The sequence below is a fragment of the Mastacembelus armatus genome, chromosome 16, assembly GCF_900324485.2.
Source record: "Mastacembelus armatus chromosome 16, fMasArm1.2, whole genome shotgun sequence".
Taxonomy (NCBI): Eukaryota; Metazoa; Chordata; class Actinopteri; order Synbranchiformes; family Mastacembelidae; genus Mastacembelus; species Mastacembelus armatus.
The window spans coordinates 20094846-20108820 of record NC_046648.1 but is presented as its reverse complement, the minus strand read 5'-3'; the positions used below and the strand labels follow the sequence as shown (position 1 = coordinate 20108820).

At 38.1% G+C, this 13975-nt stretch overlaps 1 protein-coding gene across 2 annotated transcripts in view; it reads left to right on the top strand.

Moving 5' to 3' along the window:
- Positions 1 to 13975, top strand: part of LOC113136337 (mannosyl-oligosaccharide 1,2-alpha-mannosidase IA) — a 151211-nt gene that overhangs the window by 53851 nt on the left and 83385 nt on the right. For both annotated transcript variants that reach the window (XM_026317049.2, XM_026317050.1), the window contains exon 2: positions 13230 to 13326. In XM_026317049.2, the coding sequence (XP_026172834.1) occupies positions 13230 to 13326 (97 nt within the window). The remainder of the gene's footprint in view (positions 1 to 13229; positions 13327 to 13975) is intronic.

Sequence of the window (13975 nt, the reverse complement as noted above, 5' to 3'; positions counted from 1 at the left end):
CTAAAAGCCCCAGGGTATGATGACGAGAGGGAGGGAGAGAACGACGGGTGTAATATGAGTCTTTCTGCGACTTATCAGCATTTTACAGACACAAAAACACTGAAGAAGTGAAAGAAGCATTTGAATCCCAGCAAAACAGACAGGGCTGCATGTGCATGCCAAATATCAGAATCAACAGTATCTGTTGACTAAAGAATGTAGTTGTATCTGCAAAGCTTGTCATTGAGCCTGCTTTACTTTTAAGGCTTAAACCACTGACTAGCCCTGCGCATTTATTGGTCCATGTTGAGCTTTTGTCTTCCAAAGTCGCAACCGCTGCTGATCTCTGGTGAGTCGTTCATGCAAATGACAGAAATTACAGGCCTCTGCTGGTGCCTTTATTTAGCCAAATATTACCTAATGAATGAATTTTTATTTCTGTACCACTGTACACTGTACCACTTCAGCAGCTCATCAGATACACCAAAATAGAAGTCAAGAGGGTGGAGGAGCGATAAGGGAGGAAGGCAGAAAATGGGTAAGGAGATGGGAAAATAAGCATGGAGAAAGAAAGAGTAAGAACAATAAAAGATAAGAGAGCTAAGCAGAGGTGAGCACCAACAAGGCAATGGCAAAAGGAAAGAAGCAATAAAAATAAAAAGGATCAAAGGGTGAAACAATAATCTTGCACAAAACAGCCAAGACGGACCTCTCAGTTTGTTTGAGTTTCTTGTCTCTGTGGATCTTCTGTAATGGCCATGTTCAGAAAAGCAAGGCATTGCACAGCTTCTAACTCATTTTCTCCTGCTCCCAGGACACATTTTAGGAGGTAAAATGGATTGAAACTCAGGCACAGAAAGCTTTTCTGAGACACAAGCTGCTTTAACACCATGTTCCTGGTCTGCGACTGTTGAAGAACTCAGGGGACTGACAAACCTCCAAATGTGGCAGAAACTCTTTGCACTAGCTTTATATAAAAGTAAGGCTGATTTTAGCTGTGGTTCTCTATAGAAATATGTGTAATAATTTAAATCACATTAAGTGTACTAAAACCATTTCCTTTTCTTGCAGAAAAGTTTGTCTTGTTTGACAACCTTTAATCCAAGGTTGTTGCTCTTGCCATAGCTGCATACATTTCTTTGCCTGGGTTGCATTAAGAGGATGGCTGCTTTATGCACAGACAAACTTTTCAAGTTTAATGTTTTTCCATTTTTTTTCTGTCCCATTATGCCTCCAAAAGTTATTTACCTGCATCCACTTCAAGTGTGTCTATTTAGAGTGCTGCTTTGCTGTTGAGCTGCATAAACATCAGTGGTGTCAGTATGAGACAACTCCATGACTGCAACTCTCCAGGGAATGAGTAGGTGTAAGTAACACAGCAGGAGATTTCCAAGCTTGTGATTATGCACATTTTTGATGGCTTCGTAAGCTCTGGGAGGATCAAACCTGAAACTAAAATATCTGATTAAATGAATCTGTTCTCTGAATTTAAAAACAATAGATAATCAAGAAAGTAGTTATATCTGGAGGGTCTAAAAGCCTTATAGGCAGAAAATTGTTTCAGATGGGCAGAAATAGTAATAATTATATTGTAGCGGTGAAAGAAGACCAAACCTTATTGTACGGTAAAGGCTCACTGTGCATATAAAGTTGATTTGGTCAGAGTGCATACCCTGATTTAAAAAAAAAAAGATTTAAAAAACAGTAGTTGCACTTAACATCATTTTTAGACTGCTATTTTCATTAGGTTTGCCCCCTTTCTAGTTGCAACACCTGGCAGAGAAGTTTCATATCATTGCAACAGAAATACCTCATGACAGACGGAAAAATTATATAGGAATTATGTTTAATCTGTTTAATTAAAATTCCTCTCTTGTTTTGTGTGTAAAGATTATATTTGTCGTTGGCTTTTAACTTTTGTCTTTGAACCTTAAAATTGCCTAGACTTGAGGAGAGGCTCTAGCTCTGCTGTTTTCTTATGGCAACAGCTACAGTTTCTTTTCTTACCTCCAGCACTGCATCAATGTTGAAGTTGTATGTTTTTTTTATGCTTATTTGCTTAACTTTACTTTTGTTTTTACATTGGTTATATTCTTGATATATATTTTTGTCAGTAATCAAGCAAGCACTTGGGAACAGGAATACCTGCAGAGGATACAGAGAGAGAGGCACAAACTACAGAAGAGAGAAATTACAAAGTTAGTGATTTTTTTTTTTTTTTTTTTTTTAATGGTGGCATATACATGTGTGGTGAAAGTAGAGCAGAGTGGAGAGACAAGAAGGGAGGCGCTCATTGCATGATAGGAAGAAGTCCCTTGGTAGTCTAGACCTATATAGCAGCATGACTGAGGGATGGTTCTGGGTCACCTGAGCCAGAACTACCTATAATCTTTGTCAAAAGATTTGGAGTCTAACTTTAAAAGCAGAGAGGGTGCCTGCCTCCTGAACCCAGACTGGGAGCCGGTTCCACAGGAGAGGAGCTAATAGCTAAAGGCTCTGCCTCCCATTCTACTTTTGGAAACTCTGGGAACCACAAATAGACCTGCACTCTGAGAGCGAAGTGGGATGATATGGTATTATGACGTCTTTAAGGTATGAAGGAGCTTCATCATTAAGGGCTTTGTATGTGAGAAAAACGATTTGAAGTTTTATTCTGGATTTTACATGGAGCCAATGAAGTGAAGCTAACAAGTTGAAGTCTGTTGAAGAAATTATCCCCCTCATCCTCTGGAATCTAGTTTAGTCCCACCTAATTGGAGCAGGGCAGTTCCTTAATCTTTTTTGCACTTATTGTAAGAGCACTGGGTAATTGAGATCCACTGTGACATGCTTATGAGGGTAATTTAAATTTTGTTTCTGCAGACACACCTTGTGTTGAATTGTCAGTCATTGCTGTCACATATCTAAAGAAAAACCCATGTCGTCCAGTTTCCATCGTGGCTCAACTGCCCATGGATTGTGTCCTCTATATCCTTTTAAACCTCTACTAATCCCTCTTCAAACATTTTTTGACTGTGACTTTTATTTCTGTCTTCACTTCACATCCTGTATCTGTGATGAGGTGTGAGCTTTGGTGGTCATGCCTCTGAAATGAAGCCATCTGTTAACTTTACACCTGTTTACTTACATTCCATGTACAATCAGAACTATATCAACAGATGAACAATCAGGCAGAGAAATAGGCAGCACTAGAAACTGTTTCCAACTTTTGTGACCTCTTGTCTCAATACCATCCCAGAATCCTCTGCAACTGTAGCTTTGTAATAGCTATTATCTGAGGGGCCAAGAGGTGGTATGATTGGTGTTTTTAAGGGTGTGAGTTTCACTATAAAGAAACCAGTCTAATCCTGGAGTTTCAAAGTCGTGTTTATGATGGACTACAGGGTCACCTTTACCTGCTGCGTCCTGGGTTTCAAATTCGTGATTAAATTGTTTTCCAGCTGAACTGCTTTTTGCTTCTGGTTACAACCTCACCCCACCTGAAGACCCCAGGTCACAATGTTCTGTAGCATGGTAGAACAGCACAGCTTCACTTGTGAGTGCTAATCCATTTCAAGTGGATCAATAGCTTAGTACATAAGTGTTTCTGCCACACCAATAACATGTCATTCAGCTTGCAGTATTAGAGTGTCTCAGATAAACGTCTTGCGTTTTTGGCCATTTCAAGAGAGCGGATTACGGTAGATTTCAGATACTATACTGTCTGATGTAATAAATCTTTTTACCCCTCTGGGTTTGTGTTTAAAATATGCTGCAGTAAGTGATCAATAAGCCCTGTAGGCTTTAGACCTTAATGCTTTTACATCACACCAGTGACACAATTTGTTCTGCTGTTCTAAAATTATATGCATTCATGACAACATATGCAGCTTTGGTTCAAAAATAGACATTTTATTGTTGCATGTTGATTTAATGCTGTGGTAAAGGTTTGGTTAGATTTAGGCACAAGAAACACTTGGAAAAGCTTCTGGTGCTCATGGCAATGAGCACAACACCAGAAGTTTTTTTTATATTACAGACCCAGTTTAAGATGTGGGCAGTGATTGCTGAATAATTATTCAATATAGGTGTAATAACTCTTTTAAATGGTGATTGTCATATATGAAAATGACCATACGGGGAACTTCAAAATGTAAAATTCCTCCTGAGGCTAACTACGTATATTAGACTTGTAGTAGTTGCAGTAGTTTTGTCCCTGTTTCTAACCTTAATATGTGATAACATATTTACTGGTTATCTGTTTCTGTAGTCAGATGTCAACAGGCCAGACATTACTGCAACATTTCCAAAGAGAACTATTGACATGTTTATTAGCTCAAATGCTAATACTTTACCTATTTTAATTTAAGATGTTACTATGGGGATTTACTGTACAGTACTGGACGTGTGTGTAAGGGAGAAGCTTGCTCTGCTCTGTGTGGATATGGCACAGGATATAGAAGTGGAGGGTTTATTGACTGAGTATTGAAACTGGCTCTTTTCTAAGGTGGGATTTCATTAAAGTGAGAGAACAGATCTGTCAAACTGTTTTGGCAAGGTGACTCATGTCTCCCTGCTACCTCTAAGGCATAGCATAGAAATACAGAACTTCTTTCATCCTGTGTTCATAGTTCAGAAAAAAAAATGCATCTTGCATTTTAAATTGCTGGTGTCTGAATAAATTAAAGAACTGTTCCTTCAAGAGGTTATTCTACTTTGTGTGCATGTTGTGTCTGCATGCCAAGCTATTAAATGAGAATTTAGGAGTTCTGTTTTTCTCTATTCCTGGTAGTGGAAGGTAGAGTTCTGCTGTTTTATTTATCTTATTAAGTGCTTCTTTTATGATTTATGATTTCTGTAAGGACAGTAAAGCATTGCTGGTGGTCTGGAAACAAACAGCAGGCTTTTTGTTTAGAAAATAATGGATTGCAACAATAAATAAATGAGAATTTCTTATTAATTTTATCTTATAGAACTCCATCATATTAATTAAATTAAGCAACATAAAGTCTTGGTATGAAAATTGACTCTTATCAACAAAAATGTAATAAAATAATTTTATTGCTATTTTCTGTGGAAATGGCATTTTAAGGGGAAAACATGCACGACTGTTTCATCAGTGATGATATTTCATATCAAAATTTTTTCACTCTGGAGAAGTTGCAAATTTAAGATGAAAGCGGTGGCGAGGCAGTCTCATGATGTGTTCGAGTTCAAAGGCTTGACTGTGTTTGAAGAATCTTGTGGGATAATGAAGGTGTTTCAAAGCTACTAGACTGTACAGGAAGGGTTCAGTGGAATCTGGCTCTGTCAGCTTGATAAGCCAAATGTCTTGTATTAACATTTCTTTCAGTTGGTTAGCAAGACACACAGAGTTTCCACACTTCTGACTTGTTGGCTATGCTTTAGTGTGTTTCCTGTTAAAGCCACTCCTGTCAACCAATGTGAGCTGTTGGAATTAAAAATATGAGGCATGCAGCTCAGACATGAGTGTGAAAGTCTAGAAGATGATTTTGTGTTTTTGGGTTAGTGTCACTACAATATAATTGGGGGTTTTTTTGTGAGGCACAAAAGTCATTCTGATCTTCTGTCCAGTTGAGCTTGTTTTTGGGATGCTCATATTTCTTCACAGAAAGGAGGATGCCAAACAGAGATGCAGCTAATGTTTTCTGACAGTTATTTTCTACTAATCAATTATTAGTTCAGTCCGCTGGCAGTTTTTTAAGTCTTCTATACAGGGGGATAGTGGATTCATTTCTAATAAGCATGGTGGGCTCACCATTATGATCCTCCCCTGTCCCCAGGCAGCCCACTCAAATTGGCAATTTCTTGCAGACAAATGACTTCCCACTGCTCTGTATCGCCTCCTTTTAGTACTGTTTTCTGCTGTTCCTCTATCTTCTGCCTTAAACTTTGTAATGATACTGTAAAAGCTCTGTAATGCTTTGCATTTACTCCACTGCATCCTCATATTTCTGTAGTTACAAATGCATCACCTTCATTTACTTAAACATTTTCTAGTACTGTACTTTTTGTAGTAATTGCTTTTGCTGGTTCTGTTTGGCCTTTCAACCGTGATCCTGACACAGAGTGGACCGACGCACTACAGCTCTGTGTTTAAACCTGAATGTTTAATTAAACACATATTTGAGTTTCAAGCTATTATGTGCACTGAAGTAAGTCCAGAACCATTTTCTCCCTGTTTTCACTGATTTTTGCATCGTGTTGCTGCAGTGGCTATATGGTGACTGCTATTGCCCAAACTTCAACACATCCCTTTAGAAAGAAGTAAGATGGTTTCACAGAAACGGTGCCTGTTTTTTTCACTTTTGTCTTTGCTCACTCAGCGTATATGTCGTATATGTGTGAATGTGCTTTGGACCTACTGTTTTATTACTACACTGTTTCTTCTAAGGCAAATCCATTTAATATGATTCTGATTTTAACTTTCCTGAGTGTAGTGTTAAAGCCATAGTTGTTTTTTCTTTTTTTTTTCATAAGTCTATCGTTATCTCTCCCTTTGTCCACATTAATAATCATAAGCAGATTGTACAGGGGCAATTCAGCCATGTTAATACCCATGCCTACCTCCCCAACAATTCATGACCTAAGTCCAGACATTTTAATAGGCTCCTTGTGGCGGCCCTCTCTCTCTCGCTCTCGCTCTCTTGGCATGAATCTTGGATTTTGCTTTGGAACTCACAACCCACCAGTGGGAGACGCTCAGGAGACAATTTGGCACAGGACACATATCTCTTCTAATGATCCATTTTGGAGAGAGCACATGCCAGAGAGACAGGGCTAAACATATGTGCACATAATGTACAAAACAGTGGAGGATTTACACTGCGAATATGAGCATTGATTTAAATTTAATAACATTAAAAGTTCTATATGTAATTAAACAACATTATACCAAAAGTTGGCTTGAAAATAATCCATCAGAAAATCCTGTTTTACCATGAAAGCTTATTCTCCTGTTATTATCTGCTATAAAACAAATTTGGAACTTACAGCTCAAATCCAGGTGTCTGCATCAGAGGTTTTCTCAAATTATGTGCCTTGTGGCTTGATGTAAGCATTTTTGAGTGTACTAAGGCTTGCTGACTCAGTTACTTTTAATTACAAGGACTATGAGGACATCCCAATCAGAAAACTGTTGTGATTTTTCTGCACAGAAAGACATATTTCATAGCTGTGGTCAGCTGATGTTGATCCTAGACATGAATTAATTCCACGCCTGAGGGTTCTGCAGCTTGGTGTTGCCTGATTGTCCAACTTTGGGTCTTGCTGTGGGACCTGCTTGTAATTGACCAGAAGTGTGCTAATTTAGGAGATCTACAAAGCTGCACCACTACTCGACATGAATGTGGCTTTAATGAGACAGAAAAGGCGGTGGCACAGAGCAGGGATAATAGTAAATGCTGGAGAAAGTGAAGGGGTTGGCAGCTGTGCAAGTAAAGGTGGGAAGTTCAGGGGGAAATGGTGGGGGAAAGCTGATTCTGTGTTTTCTCTGTCAAAGGTCCCTTCAGTGTCAGGTGATGACACAGCACCTCGTTAACGCTGCAGTGTCTGGGGGCTGCCATGCCAGGGTGGTGGGGTGATTTATTATCCATGATCCTCCCAAAGCCTTCTTTGATTAAAGGGACACCTTGTTCATGGAACCAAATATAACAACTGCATTACAAAACATGCAGAGGGAGAAAGAGCACTTTGGGGCATGCTTTATGCTTATTTATGAGAACCTTGTTAGTGTGGTATCAAATAATCCTTGTAGTTTTAGCTGAGAAACTAGTACTGTGCCCAGCAGGGTTTACACATGCTGTTTTTAGGCAACATGCCCCTCAGTGAATTTGGAATTTTACAAAATGAAATGTCGAAGCAGGCAGCTGGTTTCTTTATGACTATTGTGCCTATTGTGCAGTTTAACCTCAACAACAGAAATGTCCCAATCAGCTCAACATGTCATATTTTGATCGTCTCCTTTTCTGTGGTTTCCCCAAATGTGTGCAATAAATGTAAACCTGTCCGAGCTGAGATTAGAATGCTTTACTTTACTTAGGCCTAGCATGTTAACATGCAGGAGCTGTATTTCGCTTCTGTCTGGGGGCAACTCTTGTGAGGTCAGTGTGACATTTTAGTGATGAAAGTATGACCAATCCACAAAACTTGTGTTTGTACAGTGTGGTGCTTTTGGTCTTACACCACATGCTGTTTGATGGATGCTCTTATCCAGAGTGCCAGACAAGTGCATATATTTTCAGTATGGATGATCCCAGTGTGAATCATAGCTTACTCCTTCCCCTGCAAGTATATTGTCATGCTGTATGGAGACTGCACTGAACTGAGGCTTTTTTTAAAGCTGTAAAACACATAAAACAGGGGGCTTGAAATATTTCCTAAAGGCTTCAGTATTTTGTATGTCTATTAGTACCTCTATTTCAAATTTTCTATATTTTGTCTTAAGCTGTCTGCAAGTGAGAATGTATGTCGAAAGTATGCAGATTTTCACTCTGCTTGATTTGAATGTAGCGTAATTAGAAAACTACTGCTCACTTCTTATCTCCTGCCACTGTTGAGGAATATACATTGAATGTGCGAGTTTAATGGATCTTCGTGTGTTTACATGTAGATATGACCTAAGTTTTTAACAACCATGACCTTCACTTTACCTTTCTGCCCTTGTTTTGCATTATGGTTAATAAAATACTCAGGTAATGTACAATACCCATAGATAATATGCGTTTGATACACATATCATACCTACATTACTACACCAGTCAAACCTTTGGACACACATTCTGATTTAAGTCAGGGAAAGTGTGTCCATACATTTAACTGTATCGTACCTGCTGTAAATCTTTCTTGTGTAAAACATTTTCATCATGATGTGTGAAATGTAGTGTGCTGTGAGTTCCCACAGCATGGTGATCATGGTGATATCAGTGGGAGTGATGACTGTTTTAATGAGTTATCCAGAGTAATCTAGAAACTGTTCAGACCACCAGCTAATCTCAGTATATCTACCTCTTCTCAGCCACGTGGGAGTCAGTGACTCCAAACCCAGTATCATGTTTATGTTGAAGCAGCGTACTTGTGTACGTGTGTTATATTTTTCATTTCCCGTAAAAGATACAGTCTGCTTGTGTGGGAATTACAGTCCACATTAGCCATATTATCCTCACTTCTTGCCAGATTAATTAAAGCTACAGCTTCCAAAAAAGAGCGCGGAGTCACTGTAAGAAACCCATGTGTCTCTCCAGTTAAAAATACTTAGTAGGCATGTCATCCCTTTGTGCCAACTCTTACATATGGTCTCATAGGTCATGAGAGAATACCAAGAGTTATGTTCTCTGGGAATGACCTGTGGAAAAGCCCCTGTGTTTATGGTTATGGCAATAATTTAATTTTGTTTGCACTTCCTGTGGATGGCGGTTGGCCAGAATTTTTAAATATTAGCCCTATTCATTCAGAAGATTTACGACTTCATCTAACTCCAGATTCAGACCTCTTCAGCAACATCTCATTATACTGTTGGTTCCTCTGAAACAGTGTCTTTGGTTTCAGATATAGTGTCTTTGCTTTGCTGCCAGTTACCGTATGACTAAATTAACCAGAGTGGTTTGAACTCACCTAAATAAGTCACCTGTAGATCCTCAACCACACGCTAACTGCAGTCCTTCAAATTCCCCTTTTCTGTTCATTCTTTGTGACTTTTCACTCATGACTCACAGATTTACATATCAGCCTCCTCTCAGTCAGTAGCCTGTGATTATTCACCTTTTCTGAGTTTCTGTTCTATGGAAACAGGCAGTGATACTTGTAGCAGATGTGGATCCAACAGAATCCGACACACAAAGAATGGTTGATTATGGCCTCGAGTTTTGAAAATACACATATCTATCAAAGAGCAACACTTTAGTGTGCACAAAATCCACACTTGGTGAAACAAAATGGGTTAAAATTATACACCCAAGGTTTCATCTTTGATGCACGACTAATGCAGTGCCCTGCAGTGACTGTGCAGATTCAAATTAGAAGCACACTTTGTGGTTGAATTTTCTGCGACTTTGGAGAGTAGACATACAGAACTTTCCTCTGTAATCGTGGAAAATTTATAGAGCAATAATATCACATTTGAAATGGTATATTCATTAGTGGCAAATGAATATTGTGGAAGTTTTCTCAGGTATTCTTATCTTTTGTTGCATATGATTAAAACTGTCATATTAAATCTCTCCCTTTGAAATAAAGCCATTTGACTTAACCAGCTTGTGCCACGTTTATAATCGGGTTGTGTTGTGTGACCAGACTTCTGACCTATGGCCTTGGCACATTGTATCCCTGGTCAATCCTTAATTCATTTTAATCACTAGTTCTGTGTTCAGTTATTGATCTTCTCTGCTCAGCAAGCACCCAATTAGTTTTGCTAAAGAATGGTCATTGTCCTGTTGTATCATGTCTATGTCTGCTTTTCCTGCCCTGGAAACAAATCATTCATTGATCTGCTTTCCCAGAGAAGCAGCTTTGGGGGTGGCATGCTTGGATAAAGTTGCAGTTATTGATTAGTGCCATGTGTGTTGTGATGATGGTCTGTTACATCAGCAGTCCTATGGCTGTATGACCGTAGTCCTCCCACACTTTGACCCTCCGCAGTGCATAACAGCACAGGGATCTGAAAACACAACGCCAAGTTTCTGTTTTCTACAGTGAAAAGAAACATCTTGAGTGTGCCAAAGGAGGAAAGTGATCCAAATAGTAGAATATAACCTATAACATAGAAAGTTTGACTATGCTTACGTTTTGGCAAAAAAGAAAGCTTTTAATTGTAGTACACTTGTAAACCATGTAAATCATGAAACAGTAATATTCTGTTTGACAACTTTTAATGAAACTAAATTATTCATCTATAAAATGTCACAACATAGTGAATGTGACATAGTGAGAATGTCCAAATCTAAAAATTCTCAAAGAAAAGCAGCAAATCATCACATTCAAGAAGGTCATTGTTAAAGGACATAAATTAACTGATTCTCATAAGTATCATTTTGTAATTCCATTTTGTCTGACCAACTGATACATTGTCTAATCCTTCAGTATTATAGTAGTACTACAATTTATTGGACACTGCTATATCCCAAGGTACCAACTGAGGTACAGTGCATCTGTACACTAACATTTCTTTTCATTTGTATTAATAAGTCAATAACTAATTCAATTTATTGGTAGACAGAAAATTATTACACATGTAAATGTGACAGTATCACTGGTTTCATCTTCTTGAATGTCATGATTAGTTTGTAGCACTTTTATGTCAGTATACACTAAATACTTTTGAGTTTAATGAAACGTACATTTCAAGGCATCACCTTGGCCTCTAGAAAACAGATTTCTTTTTGTGACTCTTTTATAGCTTGAACAGTCTAAATGTATTTATTCATTACTAGTGATGAGAAACATTAGTTGCACTGCCTCCTGCATTAAAGCCTCATTTTTAGCATCTTTTAACATAATGCCATTGCTGATTAAGGCTCATTTTACATTTCTGTGCCTACAGTCATGTAGTTTGAGCATACCACCTGCCTGTTTTCTGTTTTCCCCAAAAAGTATTTGATGATGGTCATAAAATCCTGTTGCCCTCGCAGGGTCCATTTGCTCATTTTTTGAAGACATTAGAACATATAGTTTGTAGCATCCTTTAAAAAAATGTAGGGGTGCACAGTTCTACCTCTTCCATGCTTTCTACACTTTTTCCTATTACTTTTGTTCTTTTGCTTTTCAAACTGCCAGGGGAGTGAGGCATGCTGGCATTATAAAAGATGGAGCAAGTTTCAAATAAAATCTGAGGCATTTTTTTATTTATTTTTTTTTTTAAAGAGGCAGAATATTGTGTACTCAGACTGAATCTAGATATTTTTGTTCTTTCAGCGTGTTCTAAAGAAAATTATTACCTTTGTGAACATATTTCCACAGTAAGATTCATTGGTGCTATTCCTTGTAATCATATTGTAATGATTTATCACATTCTGTAAGATTGCTACTGCACAGGTTGTTACTATTTGTTTGTGTAAATGGACAAAACACTGATAGAAATGCTGCTCTCTCAGACTTGATGCTATACTTTGGATGAAGGAAAACAGCAAACATGACCTTAATGTGCATTGTGTTGTTTCTTCAGAATGTTTTTCTGTACATAGTGCTTTCAATGTGTGGTGCAGCACAAATGCCAAAGCACAAATTAAACTGCCACTGTAACTTCAAAATACTTTAATGGTACATAATTCACCTGTAATCAAATATCAGCTCCCTGACCTGTAGTCATTATTTTCCTGGACACGAAGTACATTTAAGTGTGTTGTTTACAGATGCTGTGGTTGTTTTAGTGTGAGAATTGACTGGAGATGTGTTTTCATTGAGGTGTTTGAAATTAACTTTTTAAGGGAGAGGTTTTTCAGATGAAGGCCTTGTCAGACCTAATCAATCAGTTTCATGTTGTCTCTTGTCTTCAAGGCTTATATTAAACCACTGGAGAGAAAAGAGTCTCACGTAGTGCAGATCACATTATGGACCTTTGAAATCAAGAGAGGAAAAAAAATCGAATCCTTGATTATCTGTCCATCTCAGTATCGATAGCATGGAGGGTACCCCCTTAATTGTTGGACAATTGAAATTTATTAGCCTGTCATAGCTGAGAGCACTTGAATTAAGTATAGTCTTCTGTACTTGTAGCTTGAATTGGTTTCCATTTATTTCTAGACTGTATATGCATTATTCATATGTGCCTGCACCATGACATGGGATCACACAGAGCAGTGAAAGCATCGTCAGTACTGTATGTGCTCTGTTATCATTAATAAACAAATGCCTACCACATTGTTAAGAGGGAAACATATCAACAGGTATTGTATGTTTATGCAGAGACATTCATGATCTGAGGTTTTAGGCTCTAAGGTCCTTTGCAAATCACATCCATATTTTTTTCTAGCAGTTGCAGAACAAGTTCAGAAATACTTTCTTCTCTAAGATGCACTGTTATCGCCTGAACTTTTCATCTACTGCCATCATTCAAGTTTCAGTTTTGGGGGAAAATATCAATGTTATGGTTTTGCTGTGTTGTTTATGTGTGATGATTGCCAGCTTGACCTAATCCAGTACGGAGCAATAAGCTATCATTCAAACTACTTTGTAATTTAATTACATATGGTTTTTAAGGTGTGTTAAACTCCTGTCAGGTGAGTGACTGGTATGTCTGCCCTCTGTTTATATTGCAGATGATGAAGTTTGCTTGGGACAACTACAAGCGCTATGCCTGGGGCAAGAATGAGCTGCAGCCTTTGACAAGAAACGGCCATATTGGAAATATGTTTGGTGAGTATGTGATTTGCTGGAGGCTCTAAAGGCCAGAAAGGTCATCTAGCATTGTTTTTTTTTCTTTTCTGCAAGACCTTTTGGAAAGGTTTCATGTACAAACAGCATTAAATCTAAACAGGGAGCTTGCAGGGAGATATATGGAAATGAAAGAACAAGTGGATTATAATACACAATCCTATGTAAATGATTTTTCTCTTCCATGTACTCTGCCAGCCTCAAACTTCAAAATGTTTTTTTATTGAAAACCTAAATTAATTTATAGATATGGGATAATGGATTTAGCTTGGCATGGTTTTACAGCTACTGTTTTCACCAACAAGTAAAGCAGTAGCAAGTTTAAGTTGAATTGCCATGTATGAATGTTTAAAGTGAGGCCAAGGATCAAATTGGCATTAGAGAAACTTCTTCCCTAGAGTGGAATGGACAAGTACTCGTCTTCTTATAACTTAGAGAAGGATGTCATAAAATAAAGGCACTTTATACCGTACATAAAGACATTTACATTCTGCATCAGAGAACGCTAGTAATGTGTCGACAGACTTCCCAAAGAAATTAATCTGGCCAACTGAGGAAAAGGGAGTGGTTACAGGCTGCCCTGTCAGCTGTGTTTAAATCAAAACTGACAGCCAAATCTGCTTACAGGCAA